This window comes from Phodopus roborovskii, unplaced genomic scaffold (assembly GCF_943737965.1).
Source record: "Phodopus roborovskii unplaced genomic scaffold, PHOROB, whole genome shotgun sequence".
Taxonomy (NCBI): Eukaryota; Metazoa; Chordata; class Mammalia; order Rodentia; family Cricetidae; genus Phodopus; species Phodopus roborovskii.
Window position 1 is genome coordinate 9,692,383 of NW_026125506.1, and position 15,997 is coordinate 9,708,379.

Here is a 15,997-nt window from a genome sequence, read left to right on the forward strand (position 1 = left end):
GGGCTGGGGTGGGCTCAGTGCTAACATAGGTGAGGCCCCAGGTTCCCCCCTCCAGGGTTACAAAATAAAGGCAGCACTCTGGCTTGGACATGGCTTGGGCAGGGAGCACCAATGTCTACAAGTGCAATGCTATCCCTTGATATACCCACCCGAACACCACTCCTCCAACCCTGTTTCCCACTCATTCTCACAGTGCTCACACGGTCTGGGATCTTTATTTACTCCCAAGTCCTTCCAGCCAGAATTCCTGCTTGTCCCTGGAAACCACAAAGGGCAGGCCAGCAAGGAGACCCTGGAGTGTCGAGCTCCTTGCTCTGCATTGCAGAGGCCTTCCAGCAGGACCTGTGGCCTGAGGCACTCTTGGTGTGAGAGGCCGACAGAGCCGTCATCCCCCTTCTTCCCACCCACCCACCCCACACACAGCAAAGCAAAGGACCGTAATACAAGAAAATGGTTTTATTCTAATTTTTAGTTGCAGACAGCTCACAAATACACTGCCTCTGGTGGTACATGGAGTATATGCAGATACACTCTGATGACTTCAGCTAAGAAAGCAGCTGACACTCATGACACAAAGGGGGGGGGGGAGTGATGACCTCTGAGGTTTCCCTAATGAACTATTCTGTTAATGTCACTTAAAAAACTGCAGACTACACGGTATGTGTGTGCAGAACAGCAGCCGAGTGCGTGTCCTGACACTCAAGTGTAATAAACAGCAAACAGCCAACATTTACATGATTCACACCAAAATGATGACACCCCAAGACATGTTCCTTTTAAAGGACAGGTCTATCAATAAAATACTATATTTCTGTAATACTCTGCCTGATGCTTTGTACGCTGTGGGGAAGTTAAATGTGAGACTGGTCATCGGCCTCAGGGAGGGGCCTTTCCCATCAGCTTTATTAATAAAAGAGTCACAATTAGGTCATAAATAAACGGGCAAATTATTAATTCCATGGTCGAGGTTTAGGAGGAAGACATGTGAAAATTAGTTTGATGCACAGCCAAGTTCTACAGCACCGACAGCAGCTGCCCTCTACTCACTGTGCCCTGCCCACCCGGAAAACGGCAGGCTGCTAGTGATGGGGGATGCAATGAACTCTACTCAGGAGCTTATCTTTGCAAAGGGCGGGAGGGGCAAATCCAACAAAAAGGCGGACTAGCACAGACCCTAAGAAAGGCATCTGAAACCAGGGCAGCCCCCAGCCACCGACAGGAGCAAAGCCTACCCTGGGCTTGCCCTTGTTCCTGGAGCCTGTTTCCCTAAGGTCACAAATCTCCGCAACACCTGCCTCAGTCCCTCACAGGAAAACAATGCTTATGTTCTAGAACTCCCAGCAAACACCCTAGAAATAACGCTGAGCCACTGAAGGCCACCAGCTCTGTAAAAGCACAGCTGATGACACCCGGCAGCGTTTTCTAACCCCAACTGCACCTTTAGAAAGGCACCAACTGCAACGGCAGAGGCAACCTGGGGTATCACTAGGGACGCACACTAGTGTGGCAAGCCTTCTTACTAAGACTTACATGTGGCTCTCTAGAAACCCCAAGACCATGTGCTAGATGATTTTCCCCCCAAATATAAAATCCCATGTTTCTAATTTAAAAGGCTCGGCAGCGAGGGGACCTGCTGTCATTCTGTACCCTCCAACTCCCCCATGAACAACCTCTACAACTTTCACTCTCCTTGTCTCAAACCCACACCTCCAATACTTCACCTTCCCAGACACTACACCTGCATCCCACACACTGAGTACCCTCTCCTGAGACCCTGCAGCTACCACCCTGACAGATCCGGGAGACCTAGGAGCTCTTAGGAATCCATTTCCTTACTGGTGGGAGGGGGACCTGAAGAAACCACTTGCTGTACTGAACACCGTAGGCTAAGAATGGGTCTTCTGCTCTGGATCCTGAGCTGCAGGCAGAGACTTCAACTCAGTAGATCAGCTGGACGGCCAACCTTGGTGTGCTGGTGAGAGACATCGTCCCCGAAGTCCAGAGTCTAGATATTACCGCCGTCCCCAACACGGTTCTTTGTGATAATGTGCTAAGAGAACAAGATTCGGGATCCTGGCTGTGAATGCTGAACTGATCTCCGTCACAGGCTTGTGAGAAGACAGCGGTTTCCACGCTCCCCTGATGAGGGAACACAGCCAGGCCACACTGTGCTCTGAAGCAATGAGTCCACTGGAGAAGGGGCAAGGTCAACACACATGCTCTAAGAAAATGGTGGCCCTTGTGTTCCCCAACTACCTCAGGCCTGCCAGGGAATGGGAGGCCTCAGAAAGGAGCGACTGCAGGGCAGGATCCAGTCCTTCCTTTCAGGAACCAAAGCAAAAAGAATCTGAGTGGAGGCTGTGCCACTGTTTGGTCATGAGCGTCAATCTGGATGCTTTCAGTGAAACACGCTCTCAACACGTAGGCAGAGGGGGTGTCTCTGGAGAAGGCACTTAATGGCAGAACACAGCAAATCCTGCTGCTTGGTTAGAGCATAAGTGGCTGACTGGACCTGACAGGAGGCCTGGCCAGGACTGCCGCTCTTCACGCTCAGCCAAGGCCCAATGAAGCATCACCTTCACCCATCTGCGGTGCTTCAGGAACAACCTTTCATACGTCCCCAAACACACCCACCCTTACCACACACCAGGTCTTCAGGTGAGGATGGTGCAACATGTGTGGTGCCAGAAAAATTGGCTCAGAAGCTTCCAGAATGTGCGCTGTACATTTCTCATCTGACCCACAGTTTACACCAGCTACTATAAGTAGCCTGGGCTCTTGCTAACTACAGTCACTTGCTTCCATGGCACAGGCTGGGGTCACCTGACAGACTGGTGGCCCCAGAGCACGGCATCTCCACTACACACTTCAGGCTGAGTCTGATTTCCACGCAGGCAGCCACTGAAGAAGTCATGGTCATTCCAGGCCTGGATCTGAAGATGGCCTGGCCACTTCTGCCTTTGAGCCTTAGGAGACACATAAAGGCCCAGCCACCCTGCTATTGAGACTACACAGACATCCAGGAGAAAAGACCGGAAGACACCTCAGTGAGACAGCAGCTCAGTGTCTTGGCCATGTTACCAGCTCCCCAAGGGACTCCCACAGGACAGTGGGGCTCATGCAAGCCCAGACAAGACTGGGGAATGGGGGGGATGGGTCAGTCAAGAACAAGAGAGGACCAGATGGCACTCACCCAGGTGTCTTACTAACACAAGATGGTGACTCCAGTGCAAAGACAACACAGCCACTTTTCCCACCATTTCTCTGTCCACACCTGAAGAGGAGTGGTCATTTTCAGAGGAAAGACTTCCCATGGCCTTTCCGCCACGACTTTTTTATCCCCTGACACACATCACTGTTTGATGACCACTCCGCTACCAAAGTGAACTGTCCTTGACTGGGTCATTCCGTATTGAATGTGTCCCAACATATATCTTCAGGGAGCGCAGAGAGACCCCGATGCCATGGTGTTGACAGCTGGGACGCTAAGGAATGGTTGGGACTTGAGGGTGGACTCATGCTGTCATCGTCCATTTGCTGTAAAAGCGAGGCTAGCCCTCATGCTCTTCCCAGCCGGTGTGGCACACCAGAAGGCCCTCATCAGTGCAGCCCTACAGCCTGGCCTCCCAGTCCCTGGCACTAAACAGTGAGTCTCTGTGATGATGAGCGACCCTAAGCAATCCCTGGGCGGTAGAAGATGAGCAGTAGTTTACAGACTGCTGGCTTCTGGGGACTCTGTTCCTGAATTCCCCCAAATCCTTTCTTCTTACAAGGGGCCCATGGTTCCCCAAAGAGACAGGGGGAAAAGAAAATCAGATCAGTTAAGGTCATGGGAGAAAAAAAAAAAAAAAATCCTGCCCATAACTACAATTTGAGTCCCATAATGTGTAAAATACAGAGCACAATTTAGCTGCTTCCACAATTCAAAACCAATTCTATAAAAACAGCTTTGTTGACAGCGCAGAGCAGTTTCCCCTTATCTGAGGAAGGGAGGTGCTGATTAGACTTGTGCTCTTCAAATGGTTCCAAACTTCACTTCTCAAAAGGCAGTCAGTCAACCCTGGCGGGCAAGCTTCTGAACACGTGGGTCCTGGAAACTTTCTTGTCTAGTCTTGACATTTTTAGGGAAGGGGTGAAAGTTCGTATCTGAGGAAGAAAGAAGTTGTGACTTTTTAGGGAGCACACAGAGATAAACGTGGAGAGTCTCGTATTCTCTGAGGGTGCCGGGCACTAAAACCAGAGTATCACACACACATGCCAGACATGCTCTCTACTGAAATATGGTTGCTGACAGAATTTTAGCATGTGATACCATACTGTATGTCCGTCCGTCCTTCCTTCCTTCCTTCCTTCCTTCCTTTCAATACTTTATTTAACCTTTTATTTTATGTGCGTTAGTGTAAGGATACCAGATTCCCTGGAACTGGAGTTACAGACAGGTGTGAACTACCATGTGGGTGCTGGGAATAGAACCTGGGTCCTCTGAAAGTGCTCTTAACCACTGAGCCATCTCTCCAGCCCCCATCCTGTGTGTTTCTAACCTACCGCACAAGCCTGCATCACCTATGTGGATCAACCACAGTGCCTGCCAGGGAGGCCCCCGCAGGGAAACGACCAGTGGAGCCCAGAAGCCTAAGCCCTCAGAGGCACGGCTGATCCTGATGCCAAGAGATGGCAGGCAGCAAGCAAGGCCTGTGCCACTTGAGCCCAGTTCTACCTGCAGAACGGTGATGGCTGCTCTTCTTCGCTGCCTACTGCTGGCTGTTAAGTGCCAGCCACACCCCTATGCAGTTATCTGATCTGAGTTTAATGCTCAGTGAACTGTAAACCAAACCCAGCCTGCAGAAGGACAAGGCCCGAAAAAAGGCTGGTTTTCAACGCTCAGTCACAGTAGGTTTTGCTCTGGCGTACACAAATCCCCTGCCTATCTAGGAACACTATGAATCACAGTCCCAGAGAACACCTCGACGCTGAAATACCTGCGGGCTGCCGCAGCCGATGGGGCTCATCTGAAGCTCCTCTGCTGCTGCATGAGGCCCACGTTCTCATAGACTCGAGCACTGTCCTCCCTCATTCTGCAGAGAGGAAGAAGGAAGACACCTGAATGCCTGCCATGTCCCATCTGGCCCAGCTCTGCTGAGACCCCCTGCTCAGCTACGAGCTGACTCGTGGACATCAGACACACGTGCGCTGTATCACTGTGAAGTTGGGAAAGCAGCCGGGACCTGGAATCCTGTGCCTTCTGATGTGGATGGAGGGTCTGGAGGACAGTAAAGAAGTTAGGTCATGTGCACACAAGACAGGAACTGTGACCATTCCCAGCGAGACATGAGACCAGGTGAAAGAAGGCTCCAGCCACCTTTAGAGCCTTGGATGGAGAAATAAAGCATCCGAGGGCCAACCTCCTTCTGTTAAGGCTATCAGGAGTCTATGTAGGCCAGGAGGACCAGAGCTCTGAGCAGCCCCAGGGCCCAGGATCTAAGGTGTGCAGCCTACGTGGGGACAACATGAAGGGCGCGGCAGAGTGGCCGTCAGTCTCGGTTGAGTTTTGTGGGAAAAGTGCTGGCTCCCCAGCAAGTTACTGCAAGTGGTTTAAAACACCAGCATTCCCAGGCAGCCTGCTGGGGCTGAGGGAAACAGGAGGAAAGGTGACTCAGAAGAGAGTACCCCTGACACAGGATTTCATTTCTGTGTTTAACAGAGAGAGAATGTAAATACAGGCCTCTATCTGCTCTGTAGAGCCAATATTAAAGTCAGCGGGGCTTTAAAAGCCCACAGCAGAAGCAAACAAGCCAGATTCCAGGGGAAAGAGAAAGTAAATGTTATGGTGGACAATGACTTTGCGGTACAGACTGCTCAGCTGCTAGCCACGTGACCAGGCTAACAAAGGCTGCCTGGGTATCTTTTACTTTAAACCGGGAACTGGATAAGCCCTTCTGGAAAGAACCAGTGTGTGTGTCATGCTTTGGAGTTTTCCTTTCCCAGGCAATGGTGCATGAGGAGCAGAAGGGGTATGGTGTGAGGGATGTGCATAAGCCATGGCCCTTATGGACACTGAGCACTGGAGTGACAGGGTGGAGTGAGGGAGAGAGGTCACAGAGGACTTCAGTACTGACCTGGCCTGAAAACTGTCATTTAAGGCGCAGGGACCTGAGTCTCCTAGAATGTGAATGTGGACTCTGTCGAGTCCTACCTCTCTTGGGAGTCTTTAATGGCAGGCTACAGAGCAGCAGCCTGGAAGATTGGGGTATTTCATTAAAAAATGGCCTCAAGACAACTTTGCCTTCAAGAAAGTTGTAAGCATCAGCCCTTGGTTCCAGGTTCCAGACTGTGTCTATCTATCTAACAGACACGGAGGGAGATTGTAGAGACTGACACAGCGCACTGCTGGTTAAATACTCAAAACCATGGAGAACTCCACAGCAGCTGGACACTCATAGGTCTTTGCAGCATTGGGTGTCGGAGAAAAATTAGTAAAAATCAGGAACTAATTTCCTTTTCCCATCCAAAGTTCAGTGCCACCTGGAGTCTGACTGAAGGGCGTGGGTCCTTCAGTACTCCTCTTCCGTCTCTTAATTCATCTCACACACTGGGAATGTCACTCGGCTTCCTAAACTATCAGGATGACGATGTCATGCTGAATGCCTTTAGGGGAAAATCTTCCCCAAGATCTGGTGAACTCTCCAAGCCGCACAGTCACCGTGCGGTGTCACTGTGTTCTTAAAGCTCTGGCCATAGTTACCAAGGCAGGCTGTCCGGAGGGGCTGAACCCAGGCACTTGAATTGCCGCTGTGCAACAGCTGTTTCTTGAAAACAAAACTGTCCTCACCACTGCTGGGCACTGCCTTTCTGACTTCACTTGGTGTGTGGAAGAGCTTCTTGTTCACTGACCCAAGGAAAGAAAATGAGTCCTCCCTGCGAGTCCCTAAGCCGCCCACTGCATCTTTTGCAGCTCCTGCTCATTTCCTCCTGCGATGGATGCCTTTTTGGTTTTTTGTTTTGTTTTTAAATAAGAATGCCTTTAAAAAGCAAAGCTAGACCTATAGGCTCTGCCTTTCTGACCTTTGGTTTAAAAACCCTGACTGGGCCAGGCAGTGATGGCAGAGATAGGCAGATCTCTTATCTGGTCTACAGAGTGAGTTCCAGGACAGTCAGGGCTAAACATAGAGAAACCCCATCTCAAAACCAAACCAAACCAAACCAAACAAAAAAAAAAAAAAAAAAAAAAAAAAAAAAAAACCTGACTGGCAGGCCATAGTTATGTCCACACATGAATAGAGACTCCATTTATTCTTACTTGTCAAAGAGTCACAGCACCTTCCACTGAAATAATGCCCCCAGCCAAAGGAAGATTAGATTTTTTTCCCTAGAGAACCCTGACCTGACAGACTCAGAGCCACACAGGGTCCGGAAAGCCCCACATGTGCCTACTGTTTAGGGGCCCTGAATCTCTGTTTCGATATCCACACAGTTCCTAGAGAGCCCTTCAACCCCAACCACCCCCATGTGCTATCAGACAGCAAGTATGAGCTGGAAATACTGCAAACAACTGCTATTCGCTTTTACCAGAGCTACATAGCCACATCATTACTTACTCTGCACAGGGTGGTGTCGGGGTACAAGGTGGCAGGGGGCTCTGATCGCCGCTTGTCTGATCCACCAGGGAATACTTAATATTGGTATACTCATGTCCTTTCCTTTTGCTCTTCTGAAAGTAGGAAAAAGACAGGTAAGAAGGACTGTGGCTTTGTTGCTTAAAAGAATGGTGGTGGTGGCACATGCCTTTAATCCCAGCACTCAGGAGGCAGAGGCAGGCAGATCTCTGTGAGTTCGAGACCAGCCTGGTCTACAAGACCAAGTTCCATGACAGTCTCCAAAGCCACAGAGAAAACCCTGTCTCAAACAACAACAACAACAAAAATATACAGAAACAAAAAGCTATTATATCAAAGAAAAAGAGAGGCAGAATCACAGGCCAAAATCTTGAGAACACTGACAAGCTGACCAGACTGTCAGGAGCTTGTCTCCTCCAAGGCCCAGCACCCTCAGGAGGCATGCTCTGGGACCACAGTCCCCCCAAAGCCCCCAGAGCTGCAGGAATGCAGGAACTGCCCACTGAACCAGACCAGAGGCCCTGCTCCTAAGCACAGAGTTCCTGCTGCCTTTGCATGGAGCTCTAACCGCTTCAGTAGAATTTAAGATAGAGACGCTCCAGAAGGATTCCCTCCAAGTAGAAAAGCACGGAGGGATGGAAGTCATAATGATGCACTTTATTCATTTAGCATTGGGGATGGTACCCAGAGCCCTTGCACATGGCTGGGTGTGTTCCCTGCCACTGCAATACCCCCCCCCCCAGCCCTGCAACCTGCCTCCTAATACACAACAGAAAAGATCACAGCACAAACGTTAGTTTGACCCTAACAATGTGTCGAGGCAAGGAAACCAACGGGAATGTAACCTCATCTCATGTCGTCTTTGTATGTGTGTGTGTGAGATGTATGAGGGCTCACACATGCCACACACATGGAGAAAGGAGAAGACAACTGCGTGGAATCAGCTCTCTCCTTCCTCGATGGCGCTGAGGCTTGGGCTAGGTCATTAGGTTTGCACAGCAAGTGCTTTTCCCCGCTGCAGCAGCCCCTTGGCTTGTCACCTTTTCTCAAATCCACATGCAGATTGCCAGTTCTCAAAGTGGAATCCATCAAGGGAGCAGTGGCACTGCCTTGACCTTAGCACTGCTAGGAAGGAAGCACAGCCATACTAAAGACTGGCATACACCTGGAACCACCATCAGTGCTCAGAGGCTGAACTGGGAGGCTGGGGACATAATTCGCAGTAAGTGCTTCCCATCTGGCTGCACAAGGCTCTGGACTTGACCCCAGGCACTGGAGAAAAGAAAAACTGTTGGTTCCCAACAATGAAGATGGCACTAACTGGATGAACATCTGTGTCTCACTGGGAAACCCTTGCATGGACGCCTAAGAACTGTACAGGGGTGGCTGGGGCATGACGCTCTTTATAAATGCCCCAAGAGCAAAAGAATATGATATGTCCATACAGTGAAGCAATGTGCGGTGGAGGGGACGGGAGGAGAGAACTGTATGCAAACAGATTCATATAACTGCAACAATACGACACCAGGATCCCACTGGCCAACATCTAAATTAGTGAACAATGATGGTCTATGCGGTTTCAAGATATTTGTGTTTCATCTGTATATGTACATGTGTGTCTATTTGTGTACATGCCACATGTGTTCAAGTGCCTTTGGAAGCCAGAAGAGGGCATTAGATTCCCTCAAGCTATAGGCTGTTATTATAATTGCCAACATGGATGATGGGAACTGAACTCAGGAACACTGGAAGAGTGGAAAGGGCCTACTGGCTGAACCTCCTCTCCAGAACATGTATTTGCATTTAAACAAAGGAAGTCACTTAGGGAAGGAAAGACTGGCCCAGCGGGTAAAGCACCTGCCAGCACAGGCACCCAGCTCCCATCCCCAGGAGCACATTAACCACTCAACACCAGCTCAGGGAGGATCAGAAGTTCAGATTCATCCCCAGCCTCACAGTGAGTTGGAGGCAAGTCGGATTCTCCCCATTCAGCCTCCCACTCTCTACAAACCAACACAGTTTAAGTGCCCAAGCCTGACGTCCACCATTCCATGGGAGGCAGGGTCCTCTCTTAAATCAAGGTCATTTTATATCATTCCTCTGTTTCGAATTGCCCAGTGGCTTCCACAGAATAGTGTGTGGCCTTCCCAGGGCCCTGCTCCAGCCTGAATGCAAAGGTCCCAACAGCTTCATGGGTCTGAGCACCTGGACCCCAGCTAGTGATGATGTTGGGGAGCTGACGGAACCTTTGACATGGGACCAGAAAGTAGAAGTAGGTCCAGGTGCTTTGCTTCTGGTCTTGTCCTTGTTTCTCAACCCACAAAAAGATGTGAACAAATCAAGTCACAAACTTCCAGTCATGGAAAGGAGGGAGGGAGGGAAAAAAGGAGGAAGCAGAGAGGTGTGCACATGTGCGCATGCACACACACACCAATGTATAGCTAGTAGGCAAGAAAGTACAGTGAGAAATAGACTGCTTCCAGCCTCAAATATCCAGCTCCCTCTCCTGGTGGACATCAAACCCAAAGCCAGGGCCATGCTGATTAAGCACTGTACCACGGAGCCACATCCCCAGTTGAGTGTGTCCAAATCTTTTTTTCTCCAAGTAGGATCTATATGTATGAGTCATAATGTGTGTCTGTGTGTACTTGTATCTGTGTGTGTGCGCATGGTTCTTGTAATAACTTCTGAGTAAAGAAGCTTCACTGCCACCTTTAAGGAGCAAAGCTGACCTGACCATCTTGAATCAATTCAGCAAAGGACACAACAGAAAATAATGGCCAGCGTCTCTAGGAGAGGGAACTGGCAGCTTCCCAACTATGGAGGACACAGTAACAGTGGGACAGAGTGTCAGTGTGACACAGAAGATGGAAGACAGGCAAAGAAACATGACAGCTGCATACATGGTATGACCCTAACCCTTATAAAATCTGAATGTGGTGCACAGGTTACTTTAGCGTGCGTGCGTGTGTGTGTGTGTGTGGCCAGGTGCCTGAGGAGGTCAGAATTGGGGGGCAGGGATTGGATCACCCTGGAGCTGAAGTTACCTACAGTTTTAAGCCACTTGACAATGAATGCTGGGAAATGAACTCAGGTCCTCTACAAAAGCAGTACATGTCTTTAACCTTTGAGCTACCTCTCCAGACCGTATTTTTTGGTTTCTTGCTTGGTTTTGTTTTTATCAAGAGGTCTAATATGGCCCAGGCTAGACTGGAATGTGCAGTCTTCCCCACCCAAATGCTTGACTTCCACAAGTGTGTAGCTACACCTGGTATGCTTATGTGTAGTACTGGGATGGACCTCAGGATCCTGCGAGTGAGCTCATACTGAAGCTACAGCCCCAGTCCTGATCTGAGGTTGCACAGAGCTTTCTAGCAGTGTCTGCTTCCTCAGCTTGGTAATGGATCATGATTAGGTAACAGAATGTCCTAAAAGCAAAGAGGTATAAATACATGTAACTTTTAAATGTTCCCTTTTTACATATATTTTAAAGTTTAAAGAGAGAATGAATGTTTAACCTTCAGATAAGTTGGGTAAAGGAAATACCACACACTGCTTTTGCAAATGAAGTACTTACTACCATAAATGGAAAATAAAAAAATTAAAAAAAAAAAAACCCTCTCACCCAAACTGCAGAGACAAGAAGCCTGTTAAACATAGACACAGACACTCATGACTGCCCCTACACTCTGTCCTCCTCTGTGTATTTCTTTCTTGCTAATATGTGTGTGTGTCTGTCTCTGTCTGCACCCCCTTCCTTTCCTGTGGCTCTCCACCCACCTGTCTCTTTCTACTTTTTCATTTAACCTTCTTTAGCAAACTCTTTTACTCCCGAAGGGCCTTAACTTACCCTAAACTGGAAAACTACTACATTTCCAAATGTAGTTTTGTCCTGTTGCTAATTTAAGGGCCTGCTGGGCTTGAGAGGGAGCCCAGCTGTGGGCAAGAGTGCAAAGTGCCCCGCATTCTCCAAGGGTCTAAGGGTTCACATGCACCTGTACTAACATGCACATGCCCACACGTGGACACAGGCTCACACATATTTAGCTTAAATTTAAAAATAAGCACGTGCATGTGCATGCGCAAGGGGGGGGGGGGACGGGACGGGACACGACGGGACTCTTTTTCATTGTTGTTTTGTTGTTCTTGTGACCAAATCTCACGAAGACCGGAAACACAATACACAGTCAAAGATAAACTTGAATTTCTGATCTACCTGTTTCTACCTCTCAATTCTAACATGAATACAAATCTAAGTGAAATAGAGAGCTTCTGGCAAGATGACAGGACGCTCCTGAATTGTTCCTGACCAGACCTAGCAACCATGATGCCACCTCCTTAAATTTTTTCTCTGGGCATCTCTTTGTAAACTATTTACTAATTAAATGTAACTGGAAGACGTTTATAAAAGAACCTCAGAGTAGCCGTCTACATTTACAGGTCTGGGGGTGCAGATCAGTGGTGTAGTGCTGACTTAGCTGGGTGTGTTCCCTAGTGCCACTAAGGGGAAAGAAAAAACAAAAGCTTGTGTTGAATTCAGATGTAAAACATTGAAGTTCAGGATAGGTGGCTTGGGAATCAATCAATATGACCTTACACACCTATGCACACTTGATTTCTCAATGGGTGCACAATGAGCCACCTGACACGGGTGTCTGGGTGAGCACCTAAACTCAGGAAGGGGCACTTCCCTCTGGCTCCCAAGGCTGACAATGTGGTTCTATTTTTCCAGGCCAACACTTAGGAGACAGAGGTAGCAACATCTCTATGAGTTCAAGGCTAATCTGGTCTACATATTGAGTTTCAGGTCAGCCCAGGGCTACACAGTGAGATGGTCTTTAAAAAAAAAAAAAAAAAAAAAAAAAAACAATAAAGCTACCCATGAAGAGACAACCTGCCACATTATGACATGCACTGAGTCTCCTCTCCTGGGCTTTCTAGAAGGCAACAGCAGTAAAAAGACAAACATGGCTGGTGTTCAGATACCACCCATCTGCCGCAGCACAATGGGGTTCGGGAGAGGAATAATCAAAGCTCCCCAAAAGAACAGCTCTCCTTCCTCGTCTCCCTGGGCTCAGCGCATCCTAATTAACTCAGCTCTGTGTCTGTTATGAATAGCCTCACATGGAATGGCTCCAACTGCACACTCTTCATTATGCATAGCTTATTAAAATTGAAATTCACTGTTTCAATGCAGCCAAATTAGTGGCTCAAACTGCCATGCTCTATTAAGAACGAGGCATTCATTTTACAAGACGGATTCAGGATAGACCAGCTTAGATCAAAGCTGAAGCAGGCGGGAAACTGTAGGCCCTGATTCTAAGCCTGTCAAGTAGAAGTCATGACAATGGCACCACACTTTCCTGAGCTAGGAGGCAAAGGATGACCGTAGCTTCCAGAAAGACCACTGGGGTGGGGATCCGTTAACCTTCTACAGATAAAGAGAGCCTGTGCTCTGGCTCTAAGGGTGCAAGTCCAGATGGCCTGGACTGGAGCTGAGCCCATGTGCCAGCCCCTCATTCCATACCTGCTCCTCCTCAATCCTGCGCTGCAGCGTCTCAATATAATGCTGGACGGCCATGTAGATGAACCGGTACTGTGCTTCTGTCTGGACCATCCCTGACCTCTGGGACCGCACCATCTGAATGGTTTTAGGAACATCGATGTCACAGTCCACACCTGCAAAGCAAAGACCCTGTAGCTGCAGGAGTGCATGAGGCCAGGGTGGGCTGCTGAGCACCCACTTTACACGGTGGGAAGGGACACAGAGGCAGTCTTTCCCTCACCACTAGCCATAGGGGATGCAGCAGGACTCCTGAGCCAATGCTCAGGACAATGCCAGGAGCTGCTAGGACAAAGGGTTAGGTGTAAGGGAAAAGGGCCAACTAAAGAAATACACCCTGCGCAGAGCCAAAAAAACACACTTTAGCCCTGAAACCAGAACCAAAGAAATGTACCCTAACCCTGAAACCAGTGCCAAAGAAACACACTTTGCCTCTGGAATCAGAGCCAGTGGAAGTAATATAGCCTGGTCCTAAAATGAAAGCAAAAGGCTAAAAAGAACCAGTGGAAGAAACACACTTGGACCCCGAAACCAGAGCCAAATCCGACCCTAAACCTGTGCAGAAAACCAACCAATCCCTGAGCAGGAGATCTAGCCAGTCTGAGCTCAAGGACTAAAATATGACCAATCCCCACCCTGGAAATCTCCCTGGGAAAACTCCACCTCCTAAGAAGCCCTATATAAACCCTGTGTCTGGTCAGCTTGTGGCTGTTTGGCCTCCCCAGCTGTCATCTGCCACCCTGGCAGAGGGCAGCCACTCTCCTGGATTCTTCCCTCCCAATAAATCTCTTGAATGAGGTTTACCCTGAACAGAGCAGGCAAAGTGAAGTTGTTACACTCCACTCTCTGGCGGACTGGAACCCTCTCCTGCCAGAGCAGAGCTGATACACTGGGGAAACCTTTCCCTGAAGCAGGGCTGTAAGCTGCTATGCTTACTGTGACCCGTGGTATTCCTTGGCTCCCGAATGCCAGAATCCCTGTCCATCCCATCCAAGCTGTCAAAATGCTTACACTAGGGTCAGAAGCCCCTCAGTTCCCAAGAATGCCACCCCATCCCACAGGCAGGGAGCGAGTGGCTAGAGGGCCTCATGACATGGGTAACAGGGGCATGGGGATGAGACCAAAACTGTAGGACATCGTTTCATAGCAACAGCTAAACAGGAGAACTCACTGAAAGTGAATCTCATCCAGATTTAAATGACCATTCCTTTCCCCTGTGAATTCTCTCTCCCAGGCTATATTCTGCAGCACTCTCTGTTCACAAACTAGAAACAGGAACTGTATGTGGCTTCTTGCCCTCAGGATGACCTACCTTTCTCTCTAATGATGTCAATAAGGATGTCAATCACAATGAATGTTCCTGTCCGGCCGATTCCAGCACTGTGGGTAGAAGAATAAATGGCAGAGATGCTGGAGTCACTTGTGGGGGTTTCACATTCAGAACCAAGCTATTAATGTCCACAGGCTCTGTTCTGCGTGTCTAGAAGATGCAGGTCACAGCCACGCATCAGCTTCTTTCTCCTCCACCCCACCCCCAGGGTGTCAGTTCCCTCTGTTCCTGGCTTGGGCCTCTCGGGTACCCTTATTTCCTCATCCATGGAATGGGGAGGTAACAATATCTCTTGGGGGCTTGCCATAAGTTTCACAGTACTGAGCATGACGGCCCTGACTAACACATGGCATCTTTTCTCCACTCCCAAGTTACATACAACTTTTACCTGGAAACAGTTAGACAAATTATGGCTCTCCTGGACATAGAAACTTGCCCACAGACTCATGGCTTCCTGTCATACAGGCCACAGCAGACATTCAAAGAAAGAAATGTGTGTTCATTTCTTTCCTAAATAGCCACCTAGCTACAAAACCTACATACATTAATGGAGGTTTAAAAACAAAATAAACAAGCAGGGCATTGGTGGTGCACGCCTTTAATCCCAGCACTCGGGAGGCAGAGGCAGGCAGATCTCTGTGAGTTCAAGGCCAGCCTGGTCTACAGAGCAAGTTCCAGGACAGGTTCCAAAGCAATTCAGAGAAACTCTGTCTCAAAAAAACAAAACAAAACTGAATGTGCCAGCTACGGTGGTACAGGCCCGTTACCCCAGCACTTGGGAAACAGAGGCAGAGGAAGCACCACAAGCTTGAGGTCAGCCTGAATCTCCCCATGAAAGTGAGATCCTATCACAAAATAACAACGATGAGAAAACAAACCACTGAACAATGACAGCTTCACTCAACATGTGAGTGAAAGTTCAGAAAACCAAACCACCCTCAGTATAATCACGAAGCCCACATGCTCTGTATGCTAACCCCACTGGGAAGTGATGGACACTGGATAAACAGAGTGCTGGGAAGAATGGGTCACATCTCCAAGGAGATCTAACTCCCAAACCCCTGAGCTTAAAAGAAACCAAGCTGGGATGTCACCTGCAGTGAACCACGACAGGGCCTGCGTCCATGATGCTCTCCTGCTTGTGGTGGACCTCTTCCAGGAAGTCCAGCACACCTCCTGGGTCACTGGGCACACCATGGTCCGGCCAGGTCCGAAAGTGGTACTGCCAGACGGTTCTCTCTGTATTTCCCTGGAGTAGAGCCAAGAAAAGCCAGAACAGAATTAAATAAATCAAGGGTTGAGGAATCATGGCCTCTGAGCTTTCCTAGCACTTTCGAGAATGGAAAGCCCAGAATTTCTGGCTCCCAGAAGCATTTCACTGAGAGTTAATGGGCCAGCATGTCAGCAATCTAAGGCATCCAGTATGGCAACTTGTTCTTTAGCTAACCATAGCCAAAACACATCCCTGAGTCCTCAGAGCAGGTTCTGTGC

General features: G+C 48.9%; 1 protein-coding gene across 2 annotated transcripts in view; it reads right to left on the reverse strand.

Annotated features, from left to right (window-relative positions):
• Positions 1–441: 441 nt before the first annotated feature.
• Positions 442–15,997, reverse strand: part of Ptpn11 (protein tyrosine phosphatase non-receptor type 11) — a 59,281-nt gene continuing 43,725 nt past the window's right edge. Inside the window, exons 11-16 of one of the 2 annotated variants that reach the window (XM_051176566.1) lie at positions 15,601–15,755; positions 14,489–14,556; positions 13,141–13,292; positions 7,596–7,708; positions 4,980–5,075; positions 442–4,146 (exon numbers count right to left, since the gene is read on the reverse strand). In XM_051176566.1, coding sequence (XP_051032523.1) covers positions 5,006–5,075; positions 7,596–7,708; positions 13,141–13,292; positions 14,489–14,556; positions 15,601–15,755 — 558 coding nt within the window. In that variant the 3' untranslated portion in view covers positions 442–4,146; positions 4,980–5,005. Of the gene's footprint in view, positions 4,147–4,979; positions 5,076–7,595; positions 7,709–13,140; positions 13,293–14,488; positions 14,557–15,600; positions 15,767–15,997 lie in introns of both variants that reach the window. The other variant, XM_051176565.1, reaches the window with a different exon arrangement.